Consider the following 22,636-nt stretch of genomic DNA (forward strand, 5'->3'; position numbering starts at 1 on the left):
AAGTTATTCCCTTACTGAGCTGCAACAGCCTGCTTATCCTTCTGACAACAGCTGGTACCTTCCCCATCAAAGGGGACTGCTCAAAACTAGAAACTTAACACTATCCTGATGCTCCAAGTTTGACACAGAGACCTAGAGCATCCATGTAAGACTCTGGAGCTTTCCATCACATTTGACATGTTTACTCATTGTTTGAAAGACTTGAAAAACCTCTCAAGTTACCAAATCACATTCTCTGGTAAGTTGAAGATACTTGACATTCCTGCCTTCTCTTTCCCACCTTTGGGGCAAACTAAGTGAAAACAGGGCATCAACACAACTACAGCAGGGCCAAGTAGCATTTAGGATCTCAAAAGAGTACCCTTTGAGGTTAGCACAACACAGAAGATTAAGACACTGTCCTTTGCTATCACCTAACCTGTGGGATAGAAAGCACTGGGAGAGGCAGTGAAGGATGAGTTTTGTTTTGCTTCCAGTGATGGCACTTCCTCTCAGCCCTAAGGCTAGAAACAACACATGGTAGCTCCTCTGCAAAAGAAAAAATAAACAGTTATCCACTTAACTAGTAACAGAAATAGAGTAAGGCATCCCAAAACAAGCAATGGGGAAGCACATTCAAAAAGGCGAAGACCTCCTTCAAATTCTCAATCTAAAAGGGGCAGACAAGAACAGAGAAAGTACCCAGTCTGATGTGGCATTTAATTCTCAAGATGGCTTACAACTTGCATAGTTTCTTCCTGAAAACTTTCAGGGCAATTCCTTTGGATTGTTCCCACTCTACAAATTTGTGGCACAATATGCACACTTTTGACAATCCAGCTTAGTATACTTAGGTAGGAAGAGAAGATCAAGTAGGAGTACTGTTGACATCATTCCCTTTCACAAAGAAATCCACTCAGCTGCTGACAAGCCCAGAGTTAAAAACATCACATCAGGAATGTACCTTTGTGGGAGACCAGCAGTTACAGGCTTTGGCAGATGAACCCAAGCCAACTGCTCAAAGAGGCTACAGAAGTTGCACACCTGCTTTAGGAACTGTTTTGCCACCTCACTATTGCTCTTCCCCATCCAGCACAGCAATGTCCACCAAGCTCAGTATCAAACAGGGCTGGCTGGATAAATGCAGTCACACAACCGTAATCAAGTGCAGTATCCATGATAAAACCAGAAGCTGAACAGCTCAGACTCAACACTTAATTACTGGAGCAAAGATCTGCTGAAAGAGTGATTGAGGGCCTTAAAGGATTTTCTCACCTGCTAAATTCAGTTACTAGACTTGAGCAGAAGTCTGCCTAGCTTCTATCTTCACCTCCTTCTTATTTGGACAAGCCCACCTCGTAGAGACTGATGCAGTAGTCAGCATCTGCTCTAACTCCTCAGTCGTCCAGCCCCGTGGGTGCAGAAGTACGGCACAGCAAGTTACATTTAGATACTTTGTAACTAGGAAATGCAAAGCTGCAGTAGGCTTGGAAGGAAAAACAGACACCACACTGAGTTTGTTCAACAACTGCATTCTGAAGTAAACAAATCACTGAACAGAAAAAATAAGCATCAGGTATGTATTTTGGCAATTATACACCCACTGTATTAGTATAGGACAAGGTACCTTTAAAACAAAGTCCTTAAAAAGCCTGTGATTTACTTTGTTGAAGAGTAAAGATCCTAAGCCTAGTGAATTTAAATCCTTCAATTCCTACGGTTCAAAGCCTTAACACACTGGGGGAGCACTACTCCAAAGAACACAGTCTAAAGAGAAAATACAAGTCTTACTACATTTTAGGCTCCGTTTTTGACCACGTTGAAGCTACTCACGAGTTGTCCAACTTAAAACAACCTGAGCAAATTACCAGAACAGTGATCCTCAATTCCAAAAGCACTCTCAGATGGGACTTGAGACTGTCTTCAAAAGCCAGATGCATAACCCAATCTTTGTTCATTCTGTACTATCATCCAGCTACATCTTCCACTAGCCTTTTTGAGTTACTTCCACAGGTAATTGTTCAATTTCCAGTTCAAAGCACTTTATAACTAAGCATGCAAGAAAGCATCACTGAGATACCTTATCAGTATGCTGCACACCAATGCCTACACCTCTAAATGTCACAAAGGGTCAATTAATTATATTATTGGTCAGGAGACTATTCAAGTGGAATTAAAGCATCTAATTAACTTTCACCAACAGCATGCTGAATGAATGTTGAACTAATACATCATTACTAGAAGCCATAGAAAATTTAAAGATTAGATTTAAAAGCAGAGTCTCACAAGCAGTTCTGATCTTGGTAAGTCATGGCACATACCAGTTTCCCTTCTCGGTAGTAAGCAATAGAGACAGCCAATTATGCAACCAAACACGTTTTAACCTTCTATAGCCACACAAACACTGAATATCCTAAGTTTTGTTCTTCAAAAGACCAAGAAAGTGTTAGAGAGCACACAGGCAACAGTACTGAAAGCTAAGCAGTTCCTTTAGGAGATTAACCTAAAGGTTAGGAGAGTACACCTGTAGCTAACTTGCACATACAGACCAAGTTCCCAAGTCTGCACAGTCTTCCATGGTACTGTAAATAAAGTGATGTACATTTTATCTACATGGTTTGAGTTAAAACAGGTTTTACCACACCGCTGATGCAGTTCCGCACTGTGTGATTCTGAAATTCTGTCTTGGCTAGCTTTCCATTTTACCATCTAAGTATCTGATTCTTTGCTCAAACCTCCAGGCTCTTAGAGAAGGGAATGCTGCCACTCTTCCACAGTGGGTTCCTCTCAGAAAGGCTTTATTCTCAGACTAAAAAGGTGTGAGTACCCCCAGATCCTGCTTCTGGATGGCATCCCATAATATTTAATAATTCAGCTTGGGAAGTGTTTCCTGGATGATTTCCATTGCTCCTCCTCACATCTCTCTCACATGCCAGAGCACAGCTCAGCACATCCCTCCAGCTCCCTCGTGGTGCGCAGCAGCACGCCCAAAGGCTGGTGCTCCGGGTGACAAGGCAGCCATTCCCTGCCCATCCAGGGCCACGAGAGGGCAGGATTCTGGGCAAGGGACACTCCTGCCCCTCTGCTTCTTAGGGAACTCACACTTCCCTATCAGCTCCCTCTCCACAGGGATCACATCACCACTGGATCTCGTGCCTACAACCACATGAAAAACATCTTTTGGTTATCATAACTGCCCCCATGCAAGATTTCAGCCTTTAGCTTACATCAGCCAATTCACCTAATCAAGCCAGAAATCACATCAACCCACATATTCGCACCCTGACACACCACTGTATACATTGGTCAAGTTTTTGCCATTGCATTTCAAGTCCCTTGGAAATTTAGACAGCAGAAAGGATTTCTGAGCATTCTCTGCCTCACATGCAGACAGCAACAATCTCTTGTTTCCTTCCGGGCTAAATTCAACTTTGCTACAAATTTCAGATCTACTTCTCTTGTTTCCATCAAGGGCCTTGTTCACGCTTGCAGACAATATTTTAACATACTGTGTTTACAGACATCCATGACAGATTTCCATTTTCCCATGCTGCAAACCTAAACAAGAAGAACTGAAGGCAACTGATGATCCTGCATTCATATTTAACAAGCAACAGATGAACAGAGAAGTCCCACACTCACCAGAATCATCTCAATATTCTACTTTACAGAAATACTTTAATACTTGACAATGGAAAATAAAAAGCAGCTGTCAAAATCTTTGCACAGGTTGGTCATAGGACTTAATAGCAGAGAGAATGTAGATGTTAAGAGCCTAAATTAATAGTGTGCCCTAGCTAGACTAGCTCTAGTTCATCACACCTGAGGGCTTAGTTTCCTTTCCCTATTCAGACAAAGACTTTTCAGAATACATATGGGGCCAAAGCCATCCACCAACACCTCTTGAAAATTCAGATCCTAGTGCACTGTGGATAATTCTTCCATTCTTCCAGTTCTGAGGAGCCACATCATCCCCTCAAGTGCTGCTCCACATTCAATTTGAAACCAGCTTGCCCAGGGCAGCACACAGCTGTTTCATAACCAGTGTGATACAATCCCACGGTGCAGTTCATTAGGTGGAAATACAATATGACCAGGTATGCCAGTTCAAAGCACCTCCAGGTCATAACCAGCTTCATGAAGTCCAGGCAATACCCTTATCAGATCATAGATATGTCTTGTACAGCTGCTGGCAAAGGTGGGCATCCTTGCAGAGTTCAAAAGTACATGTAAACAATCTGGATCTATCCACCAACCACTATACTAGGTTTGCAGGGAAAACTTCCAAACAAGTGGCAGGATAAAACTAATTATAATGCCAAGGTTGGGACATACGAGTCATCCCAGTTCTCTACTGGAGAGATGGATAGTTTTCTTCTAGAAGATAAACTCTTGTAGGTAGCCCTGTGTTCAATTAGACCTACACTAGGTGCAGCACAGACAGGAAGTTCTGCCAGCACAGGACACCAGCAAAGTGTGCCTGTGATGAAAGTAGAGTCTTCAACTAAAGTCAGCCAAGACACCCTTAACTAGTCTCACATTGAACTGGTCTTCATCACTGCACCTTAGCAAAGAAATCTGCTCTTGCTTTGAGACAGACCCTATTCATGGGGAAGGGGGGGGTAAATCCTCTCTATTCAACAAGTACCACATAGAGCCTTAGCCTACTTCAAAAGATTAAATAGTTTGTCTTACACTTCATTGGAAGTAAAGTTACTTCTCATGCATGTAACACTTGGCTGAACATCATAACAGAACAGTGCAACTTTTAACACAAATCTAGGCAGACTAGGGGTCTACTGTGATTTTAGTAGATATTAACATTTGTTCCTTTCTTAGCTGTCAACTCATGGTGAGTGCACACAAGTTCTTCTTTCTCGAAGGAGCCAGCATGAAGAACTTTGTATTACAAACAACAACAACAAAAAAATTGGAACTCATTACTCTGTACAGAGGGTAAGAAGTATAGCTATAGCAGTATAGCCCCCTAAGAGTACAGGAAAGGAAAGCAATGCTTTATCTTTAACTTGCAGCAGAACATCAGAGCTGTAAATTCTTTTTCCCCAGGAGTTATATAACAGGACAGCATTAAGGTTCATAAATAGCACTTCCAGACTTCAGCCAGTGCACTTAACAGTTCCTAAGTCACCACTGCCTCTTGCTTAGAGCCAAATACAAGGTACTATCACTGAACCAACACCTCTAATCAGTGATGTACAAGCATATGGATGGTGGGATGAGTTAATAAACTAGCCTTTGAGAACAATGAAGAAACATTGGGTTTCTGAAACAGGAGAAATGCACCTACTGTCACTAAGCTGAGAGTCCAGTCTCCCAAAGATAACAGCTGCAAGCAGCCATGGAATTTTTAATTACTGTGCTTTTAGAAGCTATTTCAAAGGTTAACTTTACTAAATTCACTAGTATGTGGCACAGAAGGAACACATGAAGCACTTCCATGTGTTTTAAATTGCCTGTTATCTAGAGGTGCTAACTAGGCCAGTAGAAACAAAGAGCTCATTTTCAGCGTGGTCCATCCCTAGAGCCAGCACAGGTTGGCTGTCAGCAACTGCAGTATCATAACGAGAGCTCTACACTCTAAAAGCTGCTCCACTTCCACAATATGTCAGCACTTCAACCAGGAGGCTAGAGCTGCCTAGACCACCTTCAGTAGCTGTTCTTCATCCAGACTTGACCACCAAGGCAAGTGACTAAATCCAACTCCAGCCTCACAACCGGAAGACAAAGTTGGTCAGTCCAGCCACAGCCGTTGTCTGACTGTATCTCACAGCAGGCCAAAGCAACATATTCAACACATAGCCAGGGATCAGAAAATATGCCTGGACATGAGCTTGGAAACACAGACCACAGAATGGATGCAGCTTAAATGATGGTTTATGAGCAGAAAACCAACTTGGAAACAGGAGGCTGTTACAGCTTGAGAGAACCCAAATAAACTTGTTGCCTGTTGTACTTAAATGCTAACAATCTTAACTCAAACAGTGGTACTTCAATATCTAGGATAATTTTTTTTTAATTACTACATTTTACTTAAAGTTTGTACTTTTCACTATATCCTGCCAAAAGGACTCACATAATGCAAGTAAAGTAATAGTTTCATTAGTGCTTTAAAGTGTAAGGTCAGTGTTTGTGAATTACTACAGTGGTTTAGTCTTCATGGGACTTTGAGAAACTATTTGGTAAAGGCTTAAACCCTCAGATTAAAATGCTAGAAGTTGTCAGATTCCAGAAACTTAAAAACATTTATTCCTATCCTGTTTGGAGATTGTTGGTGACCAAAATTACTAGCGTCCATAAGTTTCCCAGGTCAAAGTGCGTCAGGAGATACAATATTTAGCAGTCCTTTTTCAGAATTATTGACTACCAGGACCAGTTACAGCACTTACGTTAACTGTGTGGTCTCTTCCCCTTTCAAATGGGTAAGATGCAAAGCCAGTCCCTACCTTTGGATGTGGCAGCCCTGCCATATCAAAATTTTCAGAGGCTCTTCATGGAGCCAGAAATGAATAGCATGTAGGTACTTGAATTCATGTAGGATTTAGCACTCAACTCACTGCCAGAGAACCTGCATCTATATGCCATGATCTGAAACATCTATAGTGTGTAGAAGCTAGAACTTCAAGAACTTCAAGGTGATCAGGCTTTCCCTTTCCTTACTATGAAAGTCACGCCCCAAAAGTCACACACATGCCTGCAAAGCAGCTGTTTGCAAATTGTACAGAACTGCACTGCTCTGGAGGTAAAGGAATTCATATGGAAAAAAACAGATTAACACAATTAGCCTGAAATCTACATTCATATGGGAACAGAACTTGAAAGTACTCAGTCAATTTGAGGCTACGTCCTAAAAAATTAAAAGCACAGACTAGAACTTAGGCTAGACAACATCTTCTCTGATATTGCTTAGGTGTACTGTCACCTGTCACAGAAAAACCACACTGAGCCTCTCCTAGACATTCACACTGTCCTGACAAGGACTGAAGCAGGTGACTTTAGGCATAACCAGTTTGACTGATGTGTGAACTCCAAGTTGGTGGTACTTTCAGAAGCAAAACCATTGCTAACTCTGCTGGGAGCTTTGCAATCCAAGGCAGCATTGCAGAAGCAGCAATGTTGACTCACAGTATAAAGCCTTGTCTGACCACCTGTATTGGGTTTACATGGCAAAGTTTTGGTAGCAGCTGCAGAGGTGGTCTCCCTGAGAAGACAGGGGGTGCCCTGTGCTGGACAGAGCTGGTTCCATACCACACCCACCACAGGCCAAAGAGCAGCCCATTAGCCAGGCTGACACTGCCTCTGAGAGAAAGCTTAAAGGGCAAAATGTCACATGGCATGGGAAGCAGGCTGGGAAGTGAGAAGCCACAGCACAATCAAGATCACTGAAAGAGTCTTTGATACCAAAGTAGAGATTCCTCTGCAGCCCACAGAAAAAACATGGAGGAGCAGATATTGCCCTGCAGCCCCTGGGAAAGATGCCACAGCACAGCAGGTCAGCATTTTCTGAAAGAAAGTTGCACCCTATGGAGAGGCCATGATGGAGCAGATTTTTTCTAGAAGATTGAAGTCACTAAGTAAAACTCATGCTGGAGCATAGGAAGAAGTGAGGAGGGGTCTGGCAGCTGGGCAAGGTCAACCAACCACACAAGCAAAGACAAAAGCAGAAACATTTCCAGTTTGCAGATTCTAGGCACAATCCTCATACTCCAGCCAAGAACAATCCATGCTGTTTGGTCCTGTGGATAATTTGGTGCTTGCTCGTCATTAGAGGCACTGTAGTATGAGTGAGGCATAAGAAATACAGGGATGGTCTGAAATCTAGAAAGGCAGATTTCCCTGGCATAAGTGAATAAACCAGTAAATAAATCAACCAAGGGAAGAAGAGGAAATTAAGTGAATGCAAGTGATAATTACAATTCTGTTTAATTTTGTCACTATCTGACACCAACTCAGATTTTGAGCTCTCCCGTCTTTCCAGAACTGTTGAACTTTTCTAGCCCAAGAGCTTATATTGCAATAACCAAAGTGGATTACAAGCTTCAACTGAGACAGACACCAGATATTCATTCAGCCCTTCACAATTGTCTCTTTAGTATCTTGTAGCATTTGTTGAATCAGTGCCATTTCAGCTTTAAAGTGGGGTGACTTTATAATCTTACTCAATTTCCACAAAAACTTTCCCCAAACAGGAATCACATTTGAAGGGAATCCTCCGACAAAAATCAAGCTCACTGTCTGAAACCAGTAAATCCAACTAAAACTCTGTTCAAGCTGAGCAGACTCTGCATACAGCACTAGATAGAACATAGATGTTACCCTATAATACATCTAGAAGTACTTCCCAAGAGTCAGCTGTACATTCTAATAATCCCCAGCGGAGAACAAGATGTCACTGGGTACCATCAACTTCCTCCCCAATGAATACCCAAGATAGAGGCATGTCACTCCCTAAAGTAAGGGGAAACTTCATGGTGCTTTTCCTTCACCTCAGGGAAGTGAAGCTCTAAGCCAAATATTCAAGATGAACAAGAAGCCAGGGCAGCAGCTTGATAAGAGTTTCAGTTAAAGAGTGGATACTGCAGCAGCTGCTTCATCAGAAAAAAACAAGGTCAGAGCTGGGGAAAGTAAGAGAAAGTACTCCCTGCACTTTGCATAAGAAATGCTTCCTCAAACTCTGTCCCTTTCCTATTTTAAGAGGTTTCCTCTATTCAAATCCATCAAATCCTGATTGCAATTCAGTATAGGTCATCAACTAAACAAGCTTCATCAGTGTCAGCATTTATAAATGCTGTCTTCACTTAGTATCTTGTTGAATCCAGTTGTGACTACATTCAGATGTTTTGTGTAAACAGTGCCTAGCACTGGTGTCAATCACCTCACAATAAAACAGATGCCAAGAGAGTCTTGTATTTTTAAATCAACATCTGCTAGTGAAACAAAAGCCACTAGCAAGTCCCACTAAAGCAATTTTAGATAAGTACAATTCTACCCATCTGAACACTGGCATGAGATTTAACAAGATTATCTCTTCTCATTTGATCCTAATTGGTTGCCTTAGGAAATGCATGGATATGCGTGAACATCAGTCTGCCATACAGTGAAGAACTGACATGCTTGGCTTAGGCTGTTTGTGGTAACCCCTAGGTTTGCTTTCTAATAAATACTAACCAGAGACAAGCCAAAGATAACACCCTATTTTGTCCTCTTAATCTGAGGTGACCTCATCACGTCTATAATCAGCCTTCTGGCACTTCCTGAATACAAGTGCTTATATTCTCCACAGTTTCATGAAAGGTAAAGACAAAGAAAGAAGTGAAAGTAATTTTTAGCTTTTGCTCTGACATGCAACACTTAATCATTGCCCTGAAAGGTTGGTTATAGCTTTATAAGTGAGTTTATCAATGCTGAACAAACTGAAGGAAAACATGTCAAGTGGAATATATGTGTAGTTTAACTTGATTTACTTGCCCCAGTGATTCCAAAGAAAAGCATGAATTCCTGAAATTGGACACACCTTTACCAGGAGGAAGGCTTCAGGCACAATTCAGCAAAAACTACCAAGTTCAGAATTGTTCTCCCACTCCTGTTGTCCTGCCTGAACAGAGGCACACCCAGGGAGTACATATCTTAAGAGGGAATGAAGCAGATTTGACAGGAGTCTAGACAAAGGAAAAGCTAGTCAGAAGCTATTCTGTAGGTAACACTAATGGGCAGGCTAACTTGGAAGTAGTTATAGTAGAAGCTTTCCACTTAAGGTCAGATGTGGAAATTTCCTTAACAAAAGCAATAAAGAGCTAAGAGTTGCATGGGATACCTGAGAAGGTTTGAAGTTTAACAGCAAGAACAGTTTCTATGGTAAAATACCTACCTTTTTTAAACATGGAGGGAAGAAAGAGCTATGCCTCTGTAGTTCACGGTTCTTTGCTACAGAGAAAAACTTGCCTAGAGTTGAAGTTAAACTTTTTATTTCGAACTGTCATTCACTTAAGAGCACGCTGTTGCTTGATTTTTTTTATCAAATCTTTGTCTTCATATTGCATGAGGTACTACTGCTGAACTCTTCCCCAATTCTGGCACTTCAGCAGGGGCCGGGGAAAAAGTCCCTCAATTATGTGAAGCAACTGTGGAAACAAGTTTGGTTTTGTTTGCCAACAGAACTAGAACCAAAACTTGAGGACTTTTAGGTAAATTCTTAGAGTTCCAACAGGAAACTTAGAAACTTAGTTTGCTTATGACATCAGCTATTCAAGCTGGATCTGATTCTCAAATCTTTGGGCTCAAAATATACTTTTCATACAATTGGGCAAAATCCAGAAACGTTGAGGGACAGGTTTTAGGAATGCTTAAATTTATTCAAGTATGGTAAATTTTTTCCTCCCACTCAGTTCCAGTTTCAGCATTAAAAAGCTCCTAGTGTTCTAGAAGATATACTATGTTCTTCTTAAGTTAATTACACAGGCAAAACTCGATTTGGAAGTTGGAACTGACTTTTTTTAATTACTTTCAGCAAGAACCACATACACACAAACCAGGATAGCTTCATCCTCCTAGGATAAAAGCTAACATCTACACATCGTATCTGTTTACACACCAAGAGATTTTACAAAACAGTGCAAATGAGTTAGGATGCTTCATCCTATGGGTGCATTCAAATCCAGATTAGAAATCTGCAAAACATACACTGCAGTATGCTAATGATCAACAGCTAGTTTCAGCTCCAATACTGCTGCCAAAGCGCTTCAGGTGAAGAAGCACTTTTGTGGTAAAGAAAAGATCAACTTCTCTTCACAACCCAGCTAGTTTGGAACTTCTTTAGGTATCTATTGTTCACAACAAAAATCCTGAAATTTATATAGCCTCACTGACAACTGAAGAGGAAGACAAGAAAAGCTGAAGTTTCACATGGATTGCTTTCCACTCCCTGTCCTATTCACCCTAAGAGACACCCTATTTTAGTAACAAAATGGCAAATGTTTACCTTTTCCAGTTATTTAAAGCTCTATCAGCCACCTTAAATTTAATCCTGATTTTTCAGGATATACATGACTAATAGGTGAGCTGGGAAGTTCAAGAGAGCTCCAACAGTTAGATTTTAACAACTTCACATTTTAAGAAGGGCAGTAGCTTAGGTGGTCAAATCCAGCGGAGCACAATTTTTTTCTACTAATACATTTGTTACTTCAGGGGAACTGAGGAGAGAACAAAACCTGACAGCCTTGGAAAACTTAAGTCTTCAACAGCTACAACTAGTAACATCCAGCTTACTTCAAAGACAACGACACTACCTCGATGTATGAGCCCTTAATTTAGAAAAAGAAAAGCACCACTAAATTGGAGCATAAAGCACCTTCTTAGTTCACTATGAAGAGAACACTCAGGTCCCTGGAAACTCCTGAAGATGAGCACACAAAACAAAAAATTTGGGCTGACATACTTCCTTGTACTTCTAGACAATGGATTTAACAATCATTAATACACTACCACCTGCAAATTATGTCCATTTTGTAAAAGCCTGTAGAAATTGAAACTATTACTCCTTCTACAGTTCAAGCTTAAACTGGGAAAGTAAAGCGAGTCCAAGAGCAGTTACTGCCATTGAAAGAATGTCCTGACTCCATGAAGCAGAACGTCCCTGACTCTACAGAGTACCTAACAAGATAAAGCCCACAGCAGACAGCTTTGACTTTCAAACGTAGGGGTACAATCCCTGCTCATAAAAATTCTCTCCACACCGAAGCAATAATAAAGAAGGAAATACAGCCCATAGACACTGACAAAGTCAGGGGAATGCTAGTGTAGCAACCCTGATAAAAAAAAATCATTGCAAAATTCTTCAATGTTCACCCCCTTTATGGAGAGCATGAGACATGTCAGGTAGCATAGCCACCAGCCACCACTGAAATACCTTATTACACCATGAGGTATTACCCATCCAGATAAGGAGTGTCACTTGGCCATCACTTCAGATTTTTACATACAAAGCTAAAGGACAGCACCTCTAGAATAACCTGAGGCCTTCAGGTACAGCAGCCAGAAGCACCAGACTGTAAGTTTTCTCTTACAATCAAAAACTAAACCCCTGGACATCTATATGTGCAGTGCATTTAAGAAATCCTATCCCATGGCAAGCACTTTCAGAAGTTATGTTAAAACTGTAGTCAGACAGATTTCTGCATCTGCTTAATTCAGCTTAATTTCCAGGCATATTTCAGATGCATTGCAGCTAAGTGAGGGCAAATACCACCACCAGATGAAGCACCGAGAATCCAACTGGCTACAGTTTACTACAACAGCAGGAAGATATGGCAGCACGTACAGCCAATCCCTTACCTGACAGGACTCCAAAGCCCTGGCTGCAGATACTGGTATTGTTTTTAATTTTAAAAGGTGGATCAAGTTCTTCTAGATTTACATATTTTGAGGTTAAGACGCAGAAAGGGAAAGAAGTCAAGCTAATCTCCTAGATTAGCTCTAGATTGCTCCTAGAACTGCGGAGCAAAAAAATTATTGCATTAACACCACTGTTCATTTTACACATACCAGTCTCACAGATTTCTATGTTAAAAGTAATTTGCTTCCACTAAGCCTGAGATGCATACACATTAAAGCTCACATTTGCCTACAAGTTTGGAGTTGATAATACTGTAGTGTTCTGGATGCATACACTTTTTAAAAACTAATTTTGCACACAGCTTATCTACTTTTGCAACACTTGTCTGCTTACTTTTAAGGGCAAAGGAATAAGCCAAATGCAAAACTCCAGGCAGAAGCCAACAACAGTTACCGCCATTCTGTATGGTAACTAAACCCAAATCAGAAGCAGCTTCTTGGCTCAGACAGAAACCCCTTTATCTGGCTAGTATCCACAAACTCCAACTCATTTAATATCCTCCACTTGGAAATTACACCCAAGAGCTTCTGGCTTTTTAGTTCTTAACTTGCACCTAGTTCCACCACGTATTTGTTTAAGCCCAAGTGTAGAATGCATATAAATCTGCTTCAAAGAAATTGGAAGGGAAGTGGTTTGATGTACTAGCTGGAGTAGGTTCTTTAATCTTCACACTACTCAAGGTAGTCTATGCTGCGACAAAAGATTACCATACTACATGTTTCTTACTAGCATGTATATGGTATACACAGAAGCAAGATCTAGAGATAATGTACATCTGGACATTAAAGGATACCACTACCTCTGCCAGGTGCTTTCACCTAAGGATGCTTCCTTATCTGGTTTGATTCCTGGTTCACTCCCCCTCCATACCATATGTGGTCACACTGCTTCTTGTGCAACCCACAACAGCCACAGAATCTGAGACAGTTACCTTTACATTAAGGCTGTATTGGATTGTTTTAATTTGTTGGAGCATCAAACTCCAAAGTATTAGCTTTACAACTGAAGGATCATGTGATCTTATATTTTGGGTTCTCTATATAAGAGAAGAAAAAGTTGTTAATCAACTATTCTGGACTCCATGGAATAATAGAACAAGCTCTATTCCATGCATCACAAGCCTACATATCGCAGCTTAGTTAGTGGAAGTTGCTCATCAAAAGGCAGAATATGGCGTCCCTGTGCAATTCAAATGATAATTCTCAGTCATGAAACAGGGAAGAGAAAGGGATGGACAACATTTTCCACATTCCTTCTAGTCTGTGACCCAAGCAATGGTAACAGAGGACTGATGGCCAAGAGAAACTCTGAAACAGAATCTGCCCACTAAGTGTTTGGAACCTCTCCTCCCTATTTGAGGATCAGCAGTTCCCTCTCAATATGATTCCAACTATCATTAACTAGACCAGTGGCCAAGAAAAACCTTAGAAAAACAAGTTATTTCATCTGCCCTACTTCTCCATCTTTCTTATCCCAACACACCTTCCCTTCCCCTTACTATAACTCTATCAGAGGCTCTCCCATAAGAAAGCCCTCACTTTTTTCAGCCTCTCAACCCCATCTTTAATCAACATCTCAGTGGCACAGAAAGAGCACACTTCTTCCACTCTGAATAGGGTAAAATTACATTATTTTAGTTTGTCACAAGACTCAGAATAGAGAAAAAATCTATTAGGCCAATGCTCTTATAGCAGTGAATCAAATTTAACTTCAGACTGACAAGGGCTGCCACATAGCCTACAGAGCCAATGCCAACAGATTCATTGAACAGAATCTCAATAGTCTGTACCTTGCACAGAAGGAATGTTGCACACAAACAGTCAGCTTCCTTCCCCTTAGCCACTTCCAGTGTATGGGGCAAAGTGACCCAGTTTGCAGAGCTCTGGCACATGCTCTGGGTCTATACTCAAGCAGTGAGCAGTATGGTCCTCTGCAGCAGTTACTCAGGTACAGGGCCCTGCTCACATTCATTCATTTACTTCATCCAGAGGTAACAGAACTCCAGTGCCAGCCCAAAAGGGGAGTCCAGGTGCCCATGGCAGAGCAAGTTATCTGCCTACACACACCAGTTTCTGTATGACTTCCTCCACCTGCATGAAGACTCTGCCAGCAGCACTGGTGGGTTGCTTGTCTAGGCTTTGCTGCCAGACTCTACTTGCCAAAATCCTGAGCCAACCCTTAATGATGCAGCCTCTGTTACTATAGTAACTGGTTTTATTTTCCTATCTCTAGGCTCAGACCTTGGGGGGAAGTACTTAAGTTTGTTCTCATTTCACACCTACCACTCACTTGCCTGCTGCATAGGTACGTGCCACTCCAAATGAAAACCTCTGTCAGTGGGCCCTCAAAAGCAGCTGGCCCAGCCACAAGCCAGTGGGAGGCAAAAATGCACAAACCCAACATGCAGGCATATCCTTCTGAGCAGGCTACAGCTGGGAGACCACCAGTGAAGAGTTTGACAGCCCAGGCAGCTGGAGGCTTACGAGGCCTTCCAGGCCACTGCTCTAAGGACACACTCAGAACAGAAACATCTGAGAGTCACAGAGTGGGTCAGGTTGGGAGGGACCACAGTGGCTCATCTGGTCCCACCTCCCTGCTCAAGCAGGGTCCTCTTAGAGCACATGACACAGGATTGCATCCACATGGTTCTTGAATATCTCCAGTGAGACAGACAGGACATCCTTCCACCAAGGGTGGTCCCTCCACCAAGGGTGTTATTCCAGGCTGCTGCCGATGCCTTGGCATCATCCAGTCAGGCTCAGGCCAGTCTCCAGGGTACCCTGGAAGTGCCACACAGACTAAAGAGTGAATCCCTCCATAAACCAAAGCCGGTTTGCTCCATCGTCACCTGCAACACTGTAGGACTGCACTTTCAGCATGAAGGCCTTCTACTCAGACAACACAGACTTTCCTTGGAGCAGCTCTTGTAGAAAACCATAATAACCATATTTGTCACCTCAACTTTTTAAGAAATTGCATTGGTCAGAGGGCAGGCCCACTATATGAGGCAATGTTTTCCTCACCAAAGAAGCAGATGACTCTTTTCTAAAACCCATTAATATTGCTAGCATTATCAATATTGTTACTGCAGCATCCCACAAGAGCCTAAGTTGCATAAGGAACCTACTTTAATAAAGAGAAAAAGCATCCAGGATATGAGGCATGAGGCTGGTTTCAAGGTAAGGCCTTATCCTGGGAAAGCTGCTCTCAGGCTCAACAGCTGCTGATAGCCTGTATGAGGCCATATACAAAGAACTCTTTTGTATGGTGGGTGGTTTTCACTGTCCTGAATAAAACTTTACACCCTGGTGTGACTAGCTATGCTTTCCTGTTGTTACTCTCCTAAAGCTACAATGCCTCCTCCCCTCAACAAAAAAAAAAAAAAAAAAAAAAAGAGCAGAGTTGCATTCTTAGTCAGGGTTTTGGTGCCAGAATACTTCTTCCTCATACCTACAAGCAGTAAATTCATCACACACAGAAAGCTTCACATGGTTCACAGATAAGCTGCTGAACACAAGTTGTGACTGCTCATGTGAGCCAGTCAGAAGAGACAGGCAGCTACATATTACTTCCATCACATCCTGGTAGTTTCGCTGCAAAAGCAAACATATCAAACTGACCTCCCACCTTATCCAGAAAGCTCCAGCATGGAATAGATTCACCCACATCAATGGCAGCCTTCCCTGTTAGAACAAGAACTACACAAACAAGAGCTTCTCACAATTGAGCATAGGAATCTTAGAGTCCCACCAATGCAATGACAGTAGTGAAGCTTGTAAGCTTCATAGTTCAAGTCACAACAGCTGCTACTGTGCCAGAGTATCACCTGAGGACCAAAGCAGTAAACTACTCTCATGGCATACCAAGCTCAGCTCAAGGTCTGCTGTGCCACAAAGTCCCTGGACGGTACATCAGTACCAGAGAGATCATGGCAGCTGCCAGGGGACTCTGACAGGAAGCCACCACACTGTCACACAGGATGCTTAAGTATGACAGTCAGCACAGCAGCCTTCAGGGATCAGCTTTAGTTCCACCTGCATTGCTTCCATGTTTAGCTTTTAATGTTAGCATAAAGCTTATTGTGTAACACTTAACTGCACTGTCAGATGTGCCAGCACCAGAAGAACTGGGATTCACCAGCCAAGTGAGAGACAAATGGGGTTTTGTTTGTTTGGGGTTTTTTTGACATAGTAATGTCGCAATTAGTTTGAGATGGCAGGATAAGAACATCTAAGATATTTAAATAGCAGTATTAATATTTTAGAGCTACTACACTACTGAAATGAGTTTACAGTCATCTTACCAATTGCTTCAGGCCATCTGGAAATGAAAGAAGCCAAGAGAGCATCTGCTCTGCACTGTGAAGATTACCTTAGCACACTAGAGCTAGAAAGTAGAAAACTAGTCCAAGAGGTTATCATTGTAGGTGTTCCACCAGCTACAGAGCTTGCTGCCACCACCAGCAAAAATACATGAGCAGCTTCTTTTTCTGTACCCAATCTTTTGCTGGCCAGAAATCTTTCATTAACAGCACAGCTCATTAACATGAGTGGGAATATTCTTGTAGCTAACTCTGAAGCTCAGGCAGTTAAAACACCAACTCTAAGACTACAAAAAGCAAGTAAAATCCTACAATATTTTTCTGTTTAGAACAGGGCCTTCTGTTCCAACAGGAACATAATGTTTAATACTTCTCTACACAAGAATTAATCCTGTTCTTCAACAGAGTTGCATACTGTTTAAAAAACACAAGTCAGAGCAGTTTCTTTAGTACACATAAATGAATTCAGCTGACATTAAAGGTCTAAAAGGAGCAAGGAGAAGGAGAAATAAGCAACATAGCTCCATATATAATTTTAGTTTCCACCCGGGTAAAAAACATCGCTCACCCAACCAAAACAAGTTATCTGTTTGCCATAGAGCAACAAATCTGTCCTATCTCTTTTCTAAAGACTTGCCTTTGGGTACCTGTTTCATCATTAAATTAATCTCTCCAATGGTACAGAAATCTAAAAGCATTAAAGTGCTTCAGTCACTAGTTACTAGTGTAGATCTTTGCAATGTAGAATGGCAATTAATCTCAAACAAGAAACAAAAATTCAGTCATTGAAAACCTATCCTAACGTTCATTTTTCTATTTTAGACCTCCTATGTATGAAGCTCTCTGCCTTATATTCTTATTACACATGCTTGCATAATTTCTTCCCACCATAAAGAACACAAACTTCCTAATTTTGGTAAGCATAAAGACACCTGCTTTGTGGAACCCTTCCTGTGGGGCTGCAGTGAACACAGAGCAGAACACGCTCCTTGTGCCACTCCTGCATAAGCTGCAACACTGCTGCCTCCTCCCAGAGGGGACAACAAAGCTGCAGGAGCCTTTTCAGCACTTTTTACCAAGACTCTTATTTGGTGTTCTAGCTAGTAGTCAACTGCAGCAGGAAATTCCCAGTGCTCTGTGGCACTCCAATTTATGCACTGGAATCTGTTGGTAGCATCACAATTTTGCTATTTACTACCTTCCTTTTTAAGGGCACTGAACTGTAAGGTCCTCCCTGGTCTCCAATCAGCATGCCTTTCAGAAGAGGATATGACACATTTCCATGCATGAAATAGGAAGACGTAGAGTGACTACCCTGTCCCCTCCTATCATCTTTTCGTCCTCTGAAGTCACTGGAGGGGTGCAGGTCCCCAGTCTTCCAGAAATCCAAGCCCATCCAAGATGTAGGACATCTTTTGACGGCTGCAGTCTCATTGTGTGCCTTCTGCAAGCATCCACCATTTCCTCTGTGCTAGTATTTGTCATTACTGCCACCAACAGTTCTCTGCCATACATGAAGTTCATAACGGTCAGGAGTTATACTGAGAAAGCAGAGAGCCAACAGAGATCTTTCCCTGAACTAGAAAAAACAAAGGTCACACTTAATTGTCCAGATGGAGGAAAACAAAGCTTTTTGGCACAATCTGTTTAATCTGCTATGAAAAAATACTGCTTAAATGCACCACACAGTAGGAGATGCAAGAGCCAACCTGGTCAAGCTCCCCATCTATCACTTTGGGTTCAAGGAGAGGGGAAACAGCAAGACCTGCCTTGTCCCACACCCCAGATCTCATGCCAGCAGAGAGAAAGAGGCACACAGGAAGATAAAATTAACAGCAAATAAAGCCTGATTATCTTTTTCCAGAAGGTAGCATCCTTCAAACAGACATCTTTCAAGTATAGTCCCACGATGCTCTTTTGAGCTACAAAAGTAGAAGTGACCAGGTGACTGTGTAACACAGCAGAAGCTTTACTAGAGTCTGTCAAGTAAGGAAACAAGTCACACAGCAGCCCTGTCCTATTTCTAGGACATGATATTAGACTTCCTATGGGGCTTCACTTGGGACAGTTGTCAGTAACTGTCATTGGGCAACAGCACACATGCAAGAGGCAGATGTTTCCTACAAGTCACTGACACCAAGCCTAAGGAATTCACATCACTGCTCATAGTTTCACTATAACAAGAAACAGCAAGCTTCATACATCTTTTGAGAGCCAGAAGTTCCCCAACAGACCTGTAGGTACTAGCTGCATTTTTAATTTACCTTGGTATTCAAGTAATTATCCTGAACTCACTTAATCTGAAAGTTTCATCCCTTATTGGCACAAGGGATGTAGATATACCTATTTCTCTTCGATATCTCTAGTTTTTCAACATTTTCTGCAAATAGTAGTAACATTCTCTTCTGTTTATGTATTTAGTAACAGTTCTGGCTGCCTATCTTAGAACACTACAGTAGCAAGAGAAATGCAAGGAGGAAGATCTAGAACTTGATTCAAGCATTATTGCTGCTCATCTGAATTCACTGAGTAGGACTAAAAACTGTTGGTCACCTTTAAAAGAGTTTCAGCTTGCAAATATCACAGTTCTAGCACTTACCATACAGAAAAGAGTGCAGGTATCACACTTAGCACTTGAACAACAGCAGATCCCCAGAACTGCAGCACTGACACCTGGCCAGGGAGACTTCCTGACAGGAATACACTCTTGATCACAAGTCCACACAAGAAATACATATTGGTGTAACCTGGTAGTCATTATTTAAGAAATTAATAATAAAGTATTTTTGTTTTTATTGGAACCTAAAGCATGCCACATTTATACTAATGACAGCTTTACTGGCAATGTCTAATTGCTGCAAGAGATGAAGGTCAGGGGCTTATATCAATCAACCTGGTTGCAAGCAAGCAAACCAAACTCTTCACCTTCACATGACACTTTGAGGGGCAAAAATACAGATTTCATGAGTAAGACATCCTGGAAATATACAGCTTTCCTTTTAAGACCTCATAAATTAAAACACTAGGTTAAAACTTTAAGGCACATCTTCCAACAGAACTACAGATGTTAGTGTTCACAGCTGATATTCTCCCCAGTCATGAAGGAAGAAATAGCAAAGTCAGTGTACTTACTTCAAGCAAAAAGTAAATCAGTAGTTCTTTGTATTTGGTTTCCCACTCCCCTGAAGTAGCTCCCACTCCAAGACAACATAGCACAGGGAACAATTAAACTGCCTTGTAAAGTACAGTACAAAAAATGGTATATATGAAAACTGTTTGGTACACAGGCTCATTGGTCAACATGCAGTACCATCAGGATTTTTTTTGTTTTGTTTCAATTGCGCTTCATTAAAGCGGTTAGATACTTGTGCTGATGAAGACCCTAGCTACCCAGCCAGACTCTTACTTATCACCTTTAAATTTCCTCTCTATTTGAAATCACTCTGATCTTGAGGTTTATGCCTGATATCAGGTAATAAAGATATATGCATAACCCCCCTGTGTTTCCCGATCTTTTAAAGCAGGTCTCAGTAATTTACGGCACATACCAGTTCTGACTTAGAACTAGTGAGATCAGAACTAGCAGTTGCTGTTACACATCTGGCCATAAAAGAACAGCTGAACACAACAACATCAGTGCAGCCAGTAGTATGCTTTCCATAGCTCTGAGAAGCATTTAATAGCCTTCATGGTCAAACACTTCCATAAGAAAAAAAAAACAAAACATTTCACTCAAGTCCCTTGTTGTAATACTTTGGCCAAGTAGGGAGTTCAAAGACTCCTAGTCTTGCCTAACTATGGTCTAAGTTAATTAGGTACTACACTTCAAGCCTGTTTTTTATCTATTTTAGATAGCATTTAGATGTGCAAAAATGCATATGGCCAATGCATCCAACAAGCCTGCAGAGTGGCAAGTTTATTCCACTTACCCAGAGCTATGCAGCAGCATTGGCTGAAGAACAGCTACTGTTTTGCAGCTTTATAATTGAAAACTCTCACGCTACTCCGTAATGATGCTGCAGTGGTAACACTCACTCACTGGGAGAACCATATTTAGAAAAATGTTGGGTTCTCCCCCAGAGCAATGTCATAGTTTGGTAAGTGAAATGAACAGCCCCAGCAAGAGTCAGGCATTGTCAGATTAAAAAAAAACAGAGCTAGACTCCTACAGGGAGAAACCTGGGCTGAAGGGATCTAGCTTTATTGGAAGGATTCATTTAATCCCTGCTTGAGAACATAAAAGAAGAAAAGTCCTAAAGCTATGTGCTGGAAACAGGGGCTATATTAAATGCAAGTCAAGCAATATAAAAACAGAGCCTGCCAACCTCCCCCCTCCCGTGTTTTTCTGCAATAAATACTAAGAAGTTAATAACCGGTGTAAGAACTTCTCGCACGCAGCCGATACCCGGCTTTTAATAAGCGAGCGGGGCAGGCCCTGGCGAGGGTCTGCGCCCAGGGGTCGCGGGGCCGGGGGCGCTGCCCGGCGGCCGGGGCTCCACCTGCGGCGCTGACAGGGCGCGGGGGCGGCGGGCCGGGGCAGGGCGCTGCAACCTGCCGCGCCAGCTCACTTACCCGGGCCAACTCACTTACCCGGGGCCCCGTGGATCGATGGCTGCGAGCCGGCGGCAGATGCACCAGCAGCAGCGCCAGCAGGAACGGGCGAGCCCCCGCGCTGCGCCAGGCCCGCGGCATCATCGTCCCTCAGGGCAGCGCGGCTCTGCGGCCACCAGAGGCGGCTCTCCGGGGCGGTGCGACGATGCCGGTCCCGCGGCAGCAGGTTCCCCGCCTCGGCCATGGGGATGCCCGTTATAAAGCCGCGGCGGGGCGGGGCCGGCCGGCACTGACCGCGCCGTGCGCCTATCGCCGTGCGGCCGCCACCAATGGCGGGGCCGCGCCGCCTCTCGCCCGGCCCCTCGCCACCGGGCGGGCGGCGGAGGGCGCGGGGCGGGCGGTGTCCCCGTGCCCGCGGCGGCACCTGGAGATCCCGGCGGCACCTGGAGCCCGCGGCGGTCGGGCGTGTGTGCGGGTGCCGGGCAGCCCCCGCGGGCCGCGGGGTACGGCCGGCCAGCGCGGCGAGCGCTCCCCGCGGAGCTGCCGGGCTGCGCCGCCCGCCCCAAAGCCGTGCAGGGCATAGCCGGCCCCAGCCCCGGGCGGGGGCAGTGACAGCTGAGCCGTGCAGGCGGGCCGGGCTAGCGAGCAAGTAAATTGGGCGTAGGCAACCACCGCATGGTCACAAACCGTGTTCATTTGGTCCTGGGGCCAAGGCTGCCACAGGAGCAAGCTCGTGTCTCAGGGAGAGCAGATCCTCCTGTCACCTCCGAGCCGAGGCATGGCCGAGCCACAGCCACAGAGTCTACCTCTCCCTGAAGATCTTCCTCTGGGTTCCCAGCTGCACAAGTAGCCCCAGAGCCCATTGCTTTGTATTGCCCAGCAAATCCTTCAAATCTCATGCAGGTGATGTGTTTGGGTCTTTAGTAATACATTGCACAAGGGAAAATATCCAAGTTTGGTACCTCTTGAGATGACAAGCCCATAGAGACTGCATGTGGGTCCCAGTTCATCCCAGCACCAGGCACTCCTAGTAATGGGAAGTTTGGGTAGAAAGTGAGCATCGTCATACAACGGGCAAGTTAGTGCAGCTGTGGAGCAGAAGGAAGAGAAGAGGGGAAAATGGAGATACATCTACCAGCAAGGCTCAGTATCTACAGGCATGTCTAAAGACGGAGCAGTACATGGCATTGCAATGGCAGCAAGCTGTTGGCCTGAGCATTGGAGGCAGCGAATAATGCCAAGCCCTCTACCTGAGAGAGGGACTGAGCAGTGGAGATATCTTGTGACCTAGACTGGCTTGCATTTACATCAAGTCCTTAATTTTCAAATTACCAGCTTGAGTTTGATGTAGGGCAGAGCTGAGGCCCAACATATAT

General features: G+C 43.2%; 1 protein-coding gene across 8 annotated transcripts in view; it reads right to left on the reverse strand.

The window, feature by feature from the left end:
• The window catches only part of SMOC1 (SPARC related modular calcium binding 1), a 163,755-nt gene that overhangs the window by 106,935 nt on the left and 34,184 nt on the right, over positions 1-22,636 (reverse strand). For 5 of the 8 annotated variants that reach the window (XM_036383529.1, XM_036383531.1, XM_036383530.1 and 2 more), the window contains exon 1: positions 21,300-21,506. The exons of the other annotated variants lie outside the window; for them this stretch is intronic. In XM_036383529.1, coding sequence (XP_036239422.1) covers positions 21,300-21,404 — 105 coding nt within the window. In that variant the 5' untranslated portion in view covers positions 21,405-21,506. Of the gene's footprint in view, positions 1-21,299; positions 21,507-22,636 lie in introns of those variants that run through there. 8 annotated transcript variants of the gene reach the window in all.

This window comes from Molothrus ater, chromosome 6, assembly GCF_012460135.2.
Source record: "Molothrus ater isolate BHLD 08-10-18 breed brown headed cowbird chromosome 6, BPBGC_Mater_1.1, whole genome shotgun sequence".
Taxonomy (NCBI): Eukaryota; Metazoa; Chordata; class Aves; order Passeriformes; family Icteridae; genus Molothrus; species Molothrus ater.